Raw genomic sequence first — 15,685 nt, forward strand, 5'->3', positions numbered from 1 at the left:
AAAAAGGTTCATTACTGGCTAAACACAGCACAAAGAATTCAAAAAACAACTGTTAAACTGAAAGTTGACTACTGTCTAATCATAAAAATAGATAATATTAAAAACACATTAATATAAAGTACATTTGTGGCAATAAAAATATCCACACATACAAAAACATAACTGTTGCTACTACTATCCATTTGGAATAACTATAGACTAATGACTGTTATTGTAAACAGATAATATAATTCTGGTTTGCTTCCAATTTTCAGTTAACAGCAAGGTAGATAGAGACCAAAAAATCTAAGCTGATGGTTATGACAAATAAATGAATACGAAAATAAATAAATGATATGCAAACGAACAAATTAAAAAAGAATTATCACTGGCTGGTATTTTGTAGTATGCCAAAAGATTATTTTTAGAAGACCAACATTCTGCAAAACAGCAAACGCAGAAAAAGCTGGTCACGACCAGCTGATCTAATGGTTGTCACCAAAAGGGTGAATCTTACCCCATTTGCCCAGCCATTCCCCGATCTTGCACACCGCTGCTTTCTTTTACCTGCAGTAAAGCTCTGGGTGAACTAGTTCAGGGAAGAGCAGCAGACAGGGCTGTTCTTGTGGCAGCAGTTAGACTGCCAACCATAACCTCAGGACAGAAAACGCACACCACCTTCCCTCTTCCCACCCCTCAAAACACTTTTTGTTAATTTTGTGAGTGAACAGAATAGCTCTGCCTGGGTCAGACAAGCACCATTTCATCACAGGGGATATGGCAGAACCATGTGACTGGAGATGGAGAAACAAATGGGATCTGCAGCCTGTTAGATAAATCAGTTGACTGAGAAATGAAGCCTCAGTAACTGCTCACAAGATGTAGTTATTTTGCAGTGCAGAAGAGCTGCTGTGCAAAACTCACTATCACAATATCCCTTTATTTCCCATAGCTTCAAAAAGAATACTTTCTTTTTGTTTTGCTGTTGCAGCAGTAAGTGTCCATTAGCAGTAAATGTTGTGTCAAATCCCTTTGTGATCTATCAGTTCTTTCACAGACTACATAAATCTACTTTGAAAGCATGAATGCCAATCTCTCCTGATGGATTTTAGTGCTAATCACACCTCACTGCTCACTAGGATTTGAAAACTAAAGCATAGAGCTGCAGCATCCATTTATACAACATGTGCTGCCAGGTTCCACAGGCAGAGTGCATACAATCTATCAAGTTCAAAGACCAATTAGGAGTTTCCAAATTATTTATGTATTACTAAAACTGTCATCTGCAATTTAATTGTAGATGCTGTTAAAGTCTAGCAAAAGATACACACATTCTCTTCTCATAATATACAATATCTCATGAAAAAAAAATGGATTGGGCAAGAACTTTGGAAACAAACTGACAAGAGGGCCGAAACCACCCTGGTTCACATCACTGAAGTCTCCTGACAGACCTGAGATGTGGAAAGGGCAGCACTTAAACAGGCTGAACTTGGTGCATGTTGCAATTGCAGGTATTACTGTACTGAAAACTCTGCTCTGTACAACATTGCACAGATTAAGTATCTTACTGTTTCACTGCCCATAAATTATTTCTGAACAAAGCAAAATATAAACAATTCTCATTCTATGTTGAAAACACTGGGCTTTTCTTAGCCAACAAGCTGAAGCGAGCTAACATACTGACTGTGCAGTGACCCTTTCATAATATTTCCCAGCAACACAAAAATGCATATATATTTAATAAGGAATTCTTTTCCCATTTATACTGTAACTTAATCCAGGCTTCTGTTGTCAAAAGGTATACATGAGATGCTGAGCACCTTATCTCTCCTAAACCAGAATTAAAATAATGAAAACTATTACATTACAGAAAACATCCCTCAAAGTATCAACAAATTCACTGAAAGCAAAAATTATGGTTATTTTAATATATCTTGGATTTAGAAATATGGACATGAAAGGTTCTGTAAACAGTCAGGGAGCCTAGTCCCCTGCCATTCTGACAATCTCAATTGATCTCAATCTCAAAGGTGATCTCAAATAAATCAAGTTTCATTTTAAAGGTAGTGAGACCATTTGTCATCACTATCTGTAACAGCCCTCTTCTCCTCTTACAGTTAAGAAATAATGTGACTTCCACCCTTAGTTGATTCATGGCCATTTTACATTCATTTCTTATTCACACTGAAGATTTGTTCTTCATTCTGTAGCTTAAAAAGTTCTTAGTATGTCTTCTCATTCCCTTTCTTTTTTTCCCTCAACCAAAAATTTCAGCCTTCTCCTTACATAACCATGCAATTTAACCAAACCAGCCTCACGAATCACTTATCTTGAATAGCACTGCTAATATTGCTCTTTTTCTGTATATAAATTGGACTGCTAATTTGCACCCAAAGTTCTTTGCAACAGAGTCTGTAGAGTCTTCTTTGAGAAAGAAGAAACCCTGTTTCTCTTCCTTCTATTGTAACTGTTACATGCCTCACTCCTATACTGGCTGCAGACCTCTGTATTCCCGTACAAGTGTTAACACGTCGCATGCACCTCTCCTGAGACACCACCTTGAACTTTGCAGCTGCCTACTGGTGCTCTAGTCAAGGCTGGTGCTGACTCCAGAGTGCCTTACTGTACTCAGCTCCAAAGCAAAAATATCACAGATAATCTGCACCCCATCACTTCTCTGTATGTCAACAGTTGCTAAACTCTGGGGTGTTTATCTCTGTGATACATGAACAGTTGTGCTCCCTTAGTTCTGAACATGATTTTCGAGGTCATGCACTGGGAGCCAAGAACATATTAGAAAGGTTGTTAACAGATGCCGCCAGCTTTACTTCAGAATGCTGAAGGCCTAACTAGAGCTTCTGTTTTAAGATCAGGTAGGATCTTTTCCTCCGGTCAGTCTATACCAGGAAGGTTGAGGGTCTCGGGGTGGAGGAGTCTATTCTCTTACAGGATTTGCAAAGCCTGATTTTAAGTATCTAAGGAATCAAAACTTATTTGTGAAAAGTAGTATCAAAAAATTTCACCTTCTCCCACCTTCTGGAGGTAACATTAGAAGAAGAATCAGCTGCCAAGGACCAACAGTGGCAGACTGCTCTGTAAGCGAAGGCGAGGCGAGCGCCAAGTGCGGCGAGGAGGCAGCTGTGCCACATCAGCGCTGACCTTCAGCAGCGGCGCCTAAACCTTGCACAGGGCTGGAAGGACTGTTGTTGCACTCGGGACCCTGACATCAGCTTTCAAAGAAAATGTTTACAAGAACCAAGGACAGAGCCTGCTGAACTACCAGACTAAGCAGAGATTTCAAGTTTACAAGAGTAAAATGTATGCTATAGCTTCAAAAACAGAATCCTAATTAAAATTATGATATTTAATAAGCTTTACCTCACCAATCAAAACAGTAAAGTCAAAGTCTGTTAAATTTAAAATCCCTTTGAATGTACAAATATCTATTTCTGAAAGGAGGTGGAGCTGTTGAACAAGCAACTTCAGTATGCACTGTTACTAATTTTTAAAAATATTGGAGAAAAATTTTAAAATATGACAAGTGAAAAAATACAGCCTTTTTGTAAACTTCCTTACACTTAAATAGTATAACAAAATAATTTTTTGTTAAGAACTGACTTATCATTGTCTAACAATAATAGCTTGTTTATTCAGGTTTGTAATGGTTTGACTTGGCTTGGGGAATGTCTCTATAAAGCAGTAAAAATTACCACCTTCACAGTCCCACTACAGAAAACAAATGTTAGAAAATGATTTGTTTCATAGTCATAGTTTTGAATTTTGAAATTGAATAGCTATTCATAATTATATGTTATCAAGGCAATTAATATTGCAGTGCAGCATTTTAAACCACTTTTACTGAAGCACTTTCCTACTTATCAATTCTGCCACTTCCATGAACCCCTGCTCCACGTTCAGTGGCCCAGCTAGACATGCACTGTCTGGTTTTCATATTTTGTGCAACTACAACAAATATTTAGAAATCAACCACTTCTGACATGTGAAATTACTGATATCTAATGACACTTAAGTCTTTAAAATATATATTTTTTTAAAATAATTGTTCTAGAGGTTCCACATAACGTGTAACAGTACACGCACACCATCTAGACTCAAACAGTTTTAAGGTAAGTAAAAAGCCTGAAGGATAGTGAAGAAAAGTATGATGAAGAAATTATACCATAGGCTGGACAATGGAAGGCCAAGCCTGCCAAACCACCCGATTCAACCTTGCACTGCCCTTCATCTTCATCCTGTCCCATCTATTTAGCCTCTACATTCTACAACCTGAATTCACTTTGCCTTAAGCGTTCATTCAGAAGATTCAAAATAGTATTCACTTCCAAGTTTTGTTTTGCCACTTTAGAATTACTTTCTTTGTAACACTGAAAAGCCAGTTTGACTTCTGCTGAAAAAACCTGAGCTGGGAATGGAAGATACGACAACAAAAAGCAGCACAGGCAAATTAAATGAAACAAAGAAAATGAGTAGATAGGAAAAGGATACAGGTAAGAAACTAAACAAGAAGCAAGGGAAACTTCTGTCATTGATTAAGTGTTTAGAAAGTAGGAAGAAATACTAATTCTTAAGAAAAATATATTTTCATAGTTGCTTGATCCTCTCTTCATTACCAAGGTCGCAACACAGTTTAGCTGTGTGATTCATGCCATTACTCTTTGAAATGGAAAGTGCTGATTAAAGCAGAGCTTCTTGCTTTGCTCTATATGCTTCACATCTCTAATATAAATTCATGTTTTAGCTTCTCTGGGGAAAGCTGCCTATCAGGGAAATAGACGTATATGCCTCAGACATGCAGGACTGAAAATGTCTGTGCTGCATAACCAATGGGAGTGATTAAATGAGTTTGAGGTAGAAACAAATGGCAAAGTGAGAAAGGTAAAAAGAGAAATACAACAAAACTGTTCTTCAAGGCTGAAAATGGCTAATATGTTCTAAAGATTTTATTAATATCTGCCATTTAAATGATGGACAGAGAGAAACAGAAGAGAAATAGAAGAAATAGAATGAGAAGAGTCCTGAAGTCCTTTAGCTAGCATGGATCATCACTTATAGTAAATTTATGCTGAATGATTACTGTTTTCCCAGCTAAAGCTTGCCACTGAGATCATTTTTACATATAGTGACCCAGCTACATGTCTAGCCTCTGTCACTTTATTCCCATATATTAATTCTTTTTAAACAAAAAGAATGTGTCTATGATTTAAAATAATAAAATGCTGATGTTCCCTATTACTAAGCTTAAAACCTTTGGGAATGTTTTTCCCAATTGCTGTTTTATGCCTAACTAAAAATAAGGTTTATTTCTAGATATGTTGTGAACTTGATAATAAAGGGAGGGTCCTCCTCTGTCAGAGTGTTATCCTGCCAAGCACAAAAAGCATGATGAGGCCATTATTGCACAATATTTCTCAAAATAAGTGTTGAAATTAGTTTTGTATCTATTCATAGTAGCAAAGAGCTATTTTTAAAAAGGTGATTTATTTATTTCCCAAATATTTTTCTAACTACTCTTTGCTTTTTTCTATTATTTATTTAAATATTAACTGACATGTACCAGAAGAGAAAAAAAATGAACACACTACTTGACAAACAGACTAGTCCATATATATGTGTTCTAAACACACACATTTGATGTGATTGTCATTGTAATCCAGCTACCTACTAAATATTTAATGAGACATGAAATTTGTATTGCAGTGTGTAAGTAAAAGGCAGTTACACAATTAATTACAATATTGCTCTTACTGTAATGAGCAAGTTAGCATTTGATGACGGTTGCGTTAGATATTCTTGGGAAAATGAAAAAGAGAAAAAAGAAAACAGGAAAAAAAACAGAAATAATGGGCAGTAACAAAATAGTATGGATTCTACATACTTACCAATGTCAGTAGAAAACTACAGTAGAAACTGCAGTAGAAACTACTTTCAGTTACCCTAGTTTTATTATTACTCTCCCCGGTTTTGTTCTGAATTTGTAGAGCATCCAAGAGAGGAAAAAAATCAGAATCTTTTCACAGGACATTGCTGTAACTAAGCAGAGGCCAGGCTCACTCCTGCTCACAGTACATTTGCAGATACTAGATAAGTCTGGAGATATGTTACCACAGCAGGATGTAGAAAAAGTTTATATGAATGTTTGATTAGGAGATAAAAGCACTATTAGTCATTCTTTCATTCAAGAGAAATTAATTTTAGCATGTAATTTTCTTGGCAAATGACTTGAGCTGAATGAGAATAGAAAATACTTCATTCTTTAATTTTTTTTTTTTTTAAGGAGACCTAGACATACCCAGTTGCTGAAAGAGAAGAGCCACACTGGTGCCTGTAACAGGAAGACTATCATGTAGAGGAGTCTGTATCAGTTGTCGGTCTCCAGCCCCCAAAGAAAACAATTTCTGTAGAAAAAAAAAAATAAAATAAGTGAGTATAAATTTAATCTGTACAGAATAAAGATACTGATGTCATACAGATAAGTGATTCATCTTCCATAAGCACTTCTTTTAAATAGAAAAGATTAAAAAATGCTTAGAATTACTGATTTTTGGCTATCTGAAATTTGAGGATAATGGCAATGTCCTCTGGAATGTCTAACTTGATACAGCTTCACTGCAATTCCACTAAATTTCTTTAAAAATTACTAATTATTTATTTGTAGGCATCGAATACTGAATTTTTCATTGTTCATTAACAAACTCTTACAGAAAAAACATGGTTTAAAAATAATGAGAAAAAATATTTTGTAACTGATGTTCTTCAATGTGTGCTGTCTGCAAGTTTTTTGTTTTTTTTTTTTTTTTTTAGGAGCAAAAATCCTTTTTTTCCCCCCTCGAGACACTTGCATATTAAAAAGTATACTTCTAGTACTCCTATGTTCCTGCTTGGTATATTAAACCAGAACTACACTTTCAGTTATCTTTGTAGCACAAGAACGTACCTCCCTTGAGGGAGGCAGGAAATGGGATTGAGAGGAATGTACTTGTGTATCGCACATCCCAAAAGCTGTAACTGGAAAATAACCTTTATATCAACTTAGAATAAATCCATGTGACATTTAAGCAGCGGGTGATTTCAAACAGTTGCCTCCAAGCACTAATTTTCAAGGGGTGAGCAGTGTCTTCGAACAAATATAAAGTGTAGTACAGCAGTAGTAGAGCAGCAAAGGCCGTTGAAAGCCTGAAGGTGGCAAGCTCCCATAGCTGCATGGATCACGTCTGAATCCAAAACATGCATGCAGTATAACCAAAAGTCCCTGAGCTATGGCAGAACCTACTCAGAGCTGCACAAAATTATCTATCCCAGCAGCGCAGCAGCAGATGTGGCTGTAAGCTAAAACTATTTTCACAGTTGGGTATTGCAGCAGTAGACACATAATCAATCTGACACGCACCACAAAGACATCGAGAGATAAGTATGTGTTTCCATCCTAAGATATACAATTCAGTTTCAGCCCAGAAAGTACGAAGCTGAAGACAAAACAAAAAAAAAACAAACTTTTTTCCAGTTAAAATGGAAGTCTGACACCAACAAATTCAACATCTTTCTGAAGGAATACTTCATCTGGAAAAGAAATGGGACTAGCCAAAGACATATGCGTTTTCCTTATTCCTCTTGCAGAGGAAATGGCAACTGAGAAAAGCCATATTCACAGAGAATAAAAAAGGGGATGGAATAACAGCCAAAAGTTCAAGTGGAGGATGACCAGAACGTGTAAACTGAGGTAAAAATACCATTCGGGAAGAGCGTTTCTGACAGGGAGATATAATCTAGCTATTCTCTTCAAAAATTAAAGGCTTGGGATGCAAAAGCACAGGGGTATGTTTGCCTAGAGGGCCACTAGGTAGATCTTGACTAAGCTAAGAGAATTTCTGGTCGCTTTTAACAGTAAAGACAAATTCCAAGGCAGCCAATACTATGGGCAAAAGAGCAAGTACTTAGGGATTTTAAGAATTTTAAGAAGGTTGAAAATACATATGTGGGGTGGGAAGTATAAAATAGATTTCATTATGTACTTTTTTTTTTTTTTTAAAACAAGTTAGGACTTGGCTTTCTGCAGACTTAGTTCCCATGTATGCTACATGATAAAAACTACAGTTTATCTACAGTGTCAAGTGAAAGTCAAGCAAGTAAGACTCACCTGGCTTGTGGGTCTATAAATGCTTTCTCTAGAACCTACCTGACTTCTCATTCATAGAAAACACAGCTTAAAAAAGCATAAAAAAAGCACATCTACAGGCAAGTCTTTTTCTACTTTTGAATGTACAAGTTACCTGATCAACTCTGAGAAATGTGAAAAAATAAGAATACATCCAAGTTATTATTTCAGCATTTCTTTCTAATTTCATAAAAGCAGAAATTTAAGTTACCAAAATGATCAAAAAAACGGAATCCTGAACTATATAAAGGAAGTACAATGTCAAAGAAACTAAAATTAACACAAAAGAAAGAAAGAAAAAGGAAAAAAATCTGCAGCAAGCAGAAATATTGCTGAACATATATTATTTTTAAAAAGCAAACTTGTACAAATGGTTTGATTTGTTACTGTGTCTTGTAAAAAGCCAATTCAGTGACAAAATTAACCCTTTGACCTTATCCTGGAATGGAATTTTTGCTGTCTTTAGAAGACGGGCCACAGGGAAAGCACTCAGTCGAACTATGATCTTTTTTTCAACAAAAATATTTAAAGAATTTTTTTTTTGTTTTCTTCACAAATTAAATTAACTGGAAAAATACTCTTTTTCCATTTACCTGAGACCCTCCAGAAGCAGGGACAAGGCATGAACAGAGATTTGCAATGAGTGCCTCCAGTGACACGTTCAGGCTGTCCACATACACAGTATAAATCAGGCCAAGGCAAGCCTAAAAAGGTAGATAAAATGTGTTAAATTGCTATACAAAGAAAGCATGTATCAAATTACTTCAAGTTACCTGTATATGAGTTTTATTAATATAGTAAAGCAGATTCCCACTGAAGACATTTACTACAGAAGTAATCATTCATTTATAAAAGATCAACTTGGGTACTTACACTTCCATGTATTGTTTATTATTTCATTATAAATATATTTCAAATAAACTATTAACATTTTATTATTTTATTTTTCTTTTTTCTTTTTTGGTAGAGTTTCAGTTTTGACTTGAGACACCATGGATCCAGCTTTATCATTTTGGCAAAATTTCATGTAAGATGATTTATGCTCCAAAAATAAGAATCACTTAGTTCTGCAACATCTTTTATTTCACAGTTTAACAATTAGTATTTATTTTAACTGCTGTAATTTTTATAATTCAGCAAATATTTTAGGAATTATTTTACAAATAATTCAACAGTAATTTTGCATATAACACATACTTAAGCTGTGAAACTCCTTGCCACAGGATGTTGTAAAATCTGAGTTCAGACACCTGACAAATTGTACAAAACAACTAACAAGTAACAAACAAAAAAACCCACACCTTTAATCACTAGGAAGTGTTTAAACCACATCCAGCCGGGATTAGGAAAGTGTCCTTTGGAATTATTTCTACAGCCTGCCCTGTTCTTAAACACTTTCCTCTGCATTCACTATAGGTTTGAGAAAAAATGCTGAACTCTCTGGATTTTCATGTACCACTCAATAGAAACATTATTTAAAGTCTAAAGATAACATTCTGTTGAATTATTTCTTCCCTTCATCTGTAAAGTGAATTGCATTTGTTTCAGCTAATATTATGTATTACTGTAATATAATTTTAACCTTTTATTTTATGTCAGATCAGCCATATTTAACCAGCAAAAATAATCAAGATCCTGAATTAGTCATGCATCTTAATGTGCACTGGAAGAGGTTCTGACATGTTCACCTTAGATATGGGAGAAGACTAGAATTTTTAATATGTATTTACCGTTATAAGGAAATACTTACAAGCAAATACTGTTATAAGCTCATTTTAGCATAACCAAAACGGACTTCTTCCTAATGATTCCCTTCATTATTAGCTAGTTGGGCCCATGGGGGGAAAAAAAAATCAATACTATTCAAGAAAACTGATTTGTCTACTGACATATATTATAAGTGACAATTCTAAGTTCTTTACCCTGAAAATTTCTGGATAATCTAGTCTGGACACCAACACCAGACTTTTAGGAGCAAATACTTCAGCAGGCGGTATTAAGCCAGATTCTTCTTCACCTTCAATTTCTTTTGTTCCCTTGAAAAGAGACACATGTCAATTAATAAACCTCATAAGAAACCTCAACGTAACACGTTAGCTTTTTTTTTTTTTTTTTTAAAAAAGGTTAGTATTTCCCAGGACTTTAAAAAGACTTTGAATCAGAAAAAAAAAGCAAGCATTACTTGAAACTAGTAATTAAGTCAACTAAAAAGAACACATTCTATCATTCTAAATACAATTAATCCTGTTAAAACTCATCTATAAAGTCAAGCAGAAATGTATCTAAAATCAGGTTATCTAAGAAAGAAGGTTATCATGACAGTAATTCACATTAAATGCTCCTACAGTAATGCTTCAGAGGGAAAGTGGATTATAGGAAGGGATCCTTTCACAGCATGGTGGTACAGTCAATCACAGGACAAATAAGAAATAATAATACATTTTGCAAAAGAACTTTTGGGTGTCCTACTCAATTTTAAATAATTCAATTTCTGTCAGAATTTCCACTAATGTTGCAAATCAAATTTACAGTTATAGCCAGCCTGACTCAGTTTATCTAAAAACTGAAGGAATTTCTTTGCAAGAACTCTAGTTATGATTTCTCAAAGAAAAGAAAGAAAAAAAGAATCCCTGAAACTTATGAAACACCATGTTTCAGGATTGTAAAAAACAGCATAGCACAGACAATCTTGGAAAACCAGTTGTTTCACAATATTGTGCAACTTGCTTTTACATCCTCACCAGCACTTACAAGTGCAATTTAATCACAAATATTTGAATATTATTCCTGGACAAAACTGAAGTTGTCACAAATTACGTTCATTTCTAAAATTCCACACATTCTTTGACAAATTCACTGAGTAAGTTTTTACATGACAGAAAGTATGCTCTTTCCAGTTTTTGCATGTAAATCTTATCACCCTTTCATTTAAGGAAAACTTACTATATTATCCTAATTATGAACAGAAGAAAACCAACTTCCCTTCTAACAGCATGAAATACTTACCTTCTATTTCTGTCATGTTCCTTGTCATCACTTAAGTTAAATAAATAAATAAATAAATAAAATCCAGAAACACTTTTCTACCAAAAAGAAAAAAAATGTAGAACTAGCCCTATAGAACTACACTGAATCAAAGCATAAAACCATTGCTGCTAGTTCTCTTCTGTGTTGATTATTTCTGAAGAAATACAGGCTCTGATGTGCAGCAATGAAATGAGCAGTTTATTTTATGTGCATAATTTCAGATAATTAAGATAGCAAACTAAGAACTAGTCATACTTCAAATAATCTTTATTTATATTTATTTGCACCTAATATTCCAAAATAGGATCTCTTAAACAAGACGTTAATCTGCTAAACGAGGCTATTCCACAAATCACTGACAAACTCACTGCACAAAGACACTGCAGTGAGGTAAAGAATGTTATCTCTCCCATTCTTAAGCAAAACTATATAAATCTTTTCATTACTTGACCTTTTTCTAATCAGGCAAAGATACTTTAGTGTCAGTATGACAAGCCAGGATGAAAAGTCAGACATGTCAGACAAAGTTCCCATAAACAGAAAACAAAAGCTAAGTACAAAAGGGAATATTCACACCTATTGATTACTGGGAATATAATACCCCACTGATTTCTTCGCTGTGCAGTACGGAGTGAATAACGTGCAGCTATAAAAGGACAGAATTAAGCCCACAATAACCCTCTCCTAGAAGCTGTAGCAATTGAGTCAATGAGAAACGTTTCAGCAGTCTCATATAGTTTTCCCTTTTCAACGTATTAATTCACAGCAGATTTGAAAATATGCCCACGTTGAACATACACTTGCTACACGAGCATTCATCAAGTCTAACACAGCTGGGTTCAGACATCCTTTTCTGTGAAGTTCTTAAAGGAACAAAGCGATGAGATGACAGCATCCAAGCCCACCCATTCTGTTCCCTACCACATAACTTTTTCCAATAAGAAACAAAACAGGTTCCTTCATATACACCTCTTAAGCCAACCTGTATGACTCTGCCGAAACAAAAAACACAGTAGCAGTCCTGTCAAGCCTGTCACAGCTGAAAGATCGTATCTAAAGACATCAGGCAGCTGTCAGGCAGCAATTACTATCCAGGAACTATTAAATAGTGTTTGAATCTAGAGCAAGAAGAGTTTTTACTATATAAAAGCCCTCCTCAGCTCTAACATCATCTAAATGAGACTCTGGGGGTTCCTGCAACATTGCCTTTGTGACTCTACTGGACGGAGAAGCTCAGTGGCATTCACTCAGTCTAGCCGATCCCTTACCTAATCTAGATTTCAACAAGTAAAATTATAACCATCACTTCTGTGAGTCACACAGTGACTCATTAAGCTGAGCTACAGGTCATGTCCCATTTCTGAGTGGACGATAGCAACTGCTTTCCATACAGGGCAAGCTTAGTCTGGTAGTTTCTCCAGTACACTTTCCCGGTCCCTAGCAATCTGTAGCTGTTAAAAATAAATAAATTGATGAAATAACAAAAAAAAATTAGCCAAATTAGCCAAAATTGCATTAGGAACTAAAATCATTTTTTAAAGAACAAAATCACCCATATAGACTAAATATTGTCCCTGCTACTGAATATAGGCAATGTTGAGGGACTTGCGCAGCTTAAATGTTACATCACCAGTTGCTCAGTTGACATGCACCTGGATTTCAGCACACAAGAGGCACAACTATCCCTTCTGGAAAGTCCTGGAAGCCTCCTTTGCTGGAATTATTAATGCTATTAAAGTCAGTGCATTTTGTTCTAATTAGCATTAGCCACTTATTTTGGCCAACATTAGCCATTATTTTTTTAGGGAAAAAAAATAAAAAATAAAAATAAAAATAAACCAGGCTCATCTTCACAAAAGAGTGAAAAAAATCAGTAGGGCACTGGACACCAATAGATAAATTAGAATATACAAAGTCTCTGTAAATTTTTCAGATTTGAAGGTGGAAGTTCAGAAGCAAAATTTGAAATAAAAATCTGGGAGTTACACATATACCAAAGGCAAATAAACATGATTGGAAAGTGAAATTTTAGTTGCATTTTTACTAATTCATCCAGTGCAAGCAAGAGAAGGAGAGAAAGTAAACACAGCTTAAGCACAAAACTTTCATTCTAGCACTTCAAGTCAATTATCAGAAACAGTTCGCCCCACACAAAATTTTACACTGAAATTGTGCCAAGTTTGGCAAGCCCTTTGTTTATCTACTAACTGCCCAGGCAAAGAAGATTTATAGTGCACAAGTGGTTTCTTATTTTAAGAAAAATTATTTAAAGTTTGCTTTAGAAATTTCATGCAAATAGCTCATTTGGGACAGATCCCTTTCTCTCCACATGATTTAGTCTCTGCTGGTCTTATCTGCAGCCAAATATATGCTTAGCTGGTTTATTAGGAACCAAAGGCCAAAAACATTCAGCATCAATTCATTTACTTACTTTTCAGAATAAAAAAATTACAAAAAATGTATTCAATAAATTCAGACACACGTACAAAAGTTAAACTGAGACAAATGCCTCCAGAACACAAATCTGCCTGTAATCTCACTGGATTAAAACCAAAGCCAAACAGATGTACTCAGAGGTGCTTGAACAACACTGATGTGTCAATTAACAATGACTTTGTTAATTCCAAATTATTAGACTACTTCTAATAATCTAGTCCAGTTCCAGATTTCAAACCACTCTTGAGTTATAACTAAAATTTTCAAAAGCTTGGTTATGTTTTGATATGAGGCAGAGATCCTTATACAGCTTTAATAATTGTTAATGAGACAATTAAGTGAAACTAGCATTTTAACATAGAATAACCCATGCGAGGTTACATGGAAAGATGCATCACAAATTCATGGCAAGAAGTGAGTTTTATTTCAGTATTTGATAGAATTCCATATTGTTCAACTTCATCAGCATAGACATGGAGTATAAATGAAACTAACTGTAGTATCAATCATTTTGATACACTGTTAAAACTTTAGAAGAGCTGATCAAACAAGTGACCACCATCTGCACAGAGGTAAAATTCTGAGGAGTCAGTTGCAAACAACGGTACTGCGGCAATGCAAAGCATGCTTAAAACAGTTAGGTCGTCAGCTGGTTACTAGAGCCTATGCTTTTATCGTGTCTGGGAAATTAGTTATGACAGGCAACTGACACAGATGAAAGGGAGTTACAGGGCTTTCAGAGAAGTATCGGGGGAACACTTTTTTATTTTCCTGCAGACTACTGCATATAGTTTTTACAATTGCCATAGTAACCTCATATCCTAGAGAGCCATGGGTACTCCCTAGACATACCATGCATGCACAGCCCCCTTACTTTTCAGGTGGTATTTGCTTACAAACTATCCTGCACTTAGCTAAAACAGAAGGAAAGGCAACTGAAATGGTAAAAGTAGAATTCTGAGGTTGAGCTTGTTGAATTGTGTTTAAAAGGCTTTTATATGCAGGACGCTTAAAAAAAAAAGACTCTGGCTTTCTAATAGCATTCACAAGATAAGAAACTGTTTTCACTCTGAAATTTAACTAACCACAGTAACTTCCAAGTGGTTGATTTCAGTTTCTGTGAAAATAATTGTGCAAGCTAAATACTAAACATAGCTAAATTGAGAAGGGTTTACCTGTTGAACACTACTGGGAAAGAAATAACCCATCTTTTCAGGAAACTAAATTTTGACGTTTGTCTTAGTGACTTATATTAATTAGGTATTTAAGTCTGCATTTAAGTTTGAAAACTAACATCCAGATTTCATTTTATGTCATGGACATTATGTTTCATGGAGTGTTTCTTTAATGAGGCCTGCATCTGAATGGCTAAATGAGTATTACTTACATAGCTCAGTGCTTCATAAGCTTAAGTTTCATTACAGATTGTACGTGTGTTGAATTCCTGTGTAATGACCATGTAACAGGGCACGTTCAATTATTCTCTTTGGGTTTTAGAAAGAAACAGGAAGTTTGGCTATAAACAATGCAGTCATAGAATAAATTTCACCACAGTAAGTTCATGTGAAAAATATGCATTCTTTACAACACAGCCAGGAATGGCATTATGAGAACCAACATCCTGCTTCTTTTCTTTTTGGTTATTTTTTAATGTTGTTTTTTTGTTTTGCTTTGTATTAATCCTCATGCAATAGAAATAAAAAAAAAAAAAAAAAAAAAAAACCTTTTACTTAATAGTGGTTACTTTGTGATGAACATTTCTTGAAAGATGTGGAATCAAAAGCAGCTGCTAGAAACCACAGCACAAATAACAAGTTTGCTAAAATTAGGATATGCTACAAAATACATAGAGGAAAGCCTGTGTACTTTTTTTTTTTTTTAGCAGCTGCAAAAGAATAATCAAAATGTTTCACTCTACCTTGAAAATAAAGATGACAGACATTAAACCATGAAGAAAATATTAAGTAAGAAGATTCCAGGTCATCTGCAGTACAATTAATAACCAAAATGTAACTAATTTTTGTTAGATTTCTGCTTTTAACTCCTTTCTGCAATCAAAAAATAGAC

General features: G+C 35.0%; 1 protein-coding gene across 1 annotated transcript in view; it reads right to left on the bottom strand.

Annotated features, from left to right (window-relative positions):
* SBF2 (SET binding factor 2) overlaps nucleotides 1-15,685 on the bottom strand; it is a 203,834-nt gene that overhangs the window by 97,844 nt on the left and 90,305 nt on the right. Inside the window, exons 4-6 of the mRNA XM_088525845.1 lie at nucleotides 10,078-10,191; nucleotides 8,749-8,859; nucleotides 6,293-6,398 (exon numbers count right to left, since the gene is read on the bottom strand). Of these exons, the coding sequence (XP_088381971.1) occupies nucleotides 6,293-6,398; nucleotides 8,749-8,859; nucleotides 10,078-10,191 (331 nt within the window). The remainder of the gene's footprint in view (nucleotides 1-6,292; nucleotides 6,399-8,748; nucleotides 8,860-10,077; nucleotides 10,192-15,685) is intronic.

The sequence above is a fragment of the Tinamus guttatus genome, unplaced genomic scaffold, assembly GCF_059628265.1.
Source record: "Tinamus guttatus ecotype Peru unplaced genomic scaffold, ASM5962826v1 Tinamus_guttatus_pri_ptg000240l, whole genome shotgun sequence".
Classification (NCBI taxonomy): Eukaryota; Metazoa; Chordata; class Aves; order Tinamiformes; family Tinamidae; genus Tinamus; species Tinamus guttatus.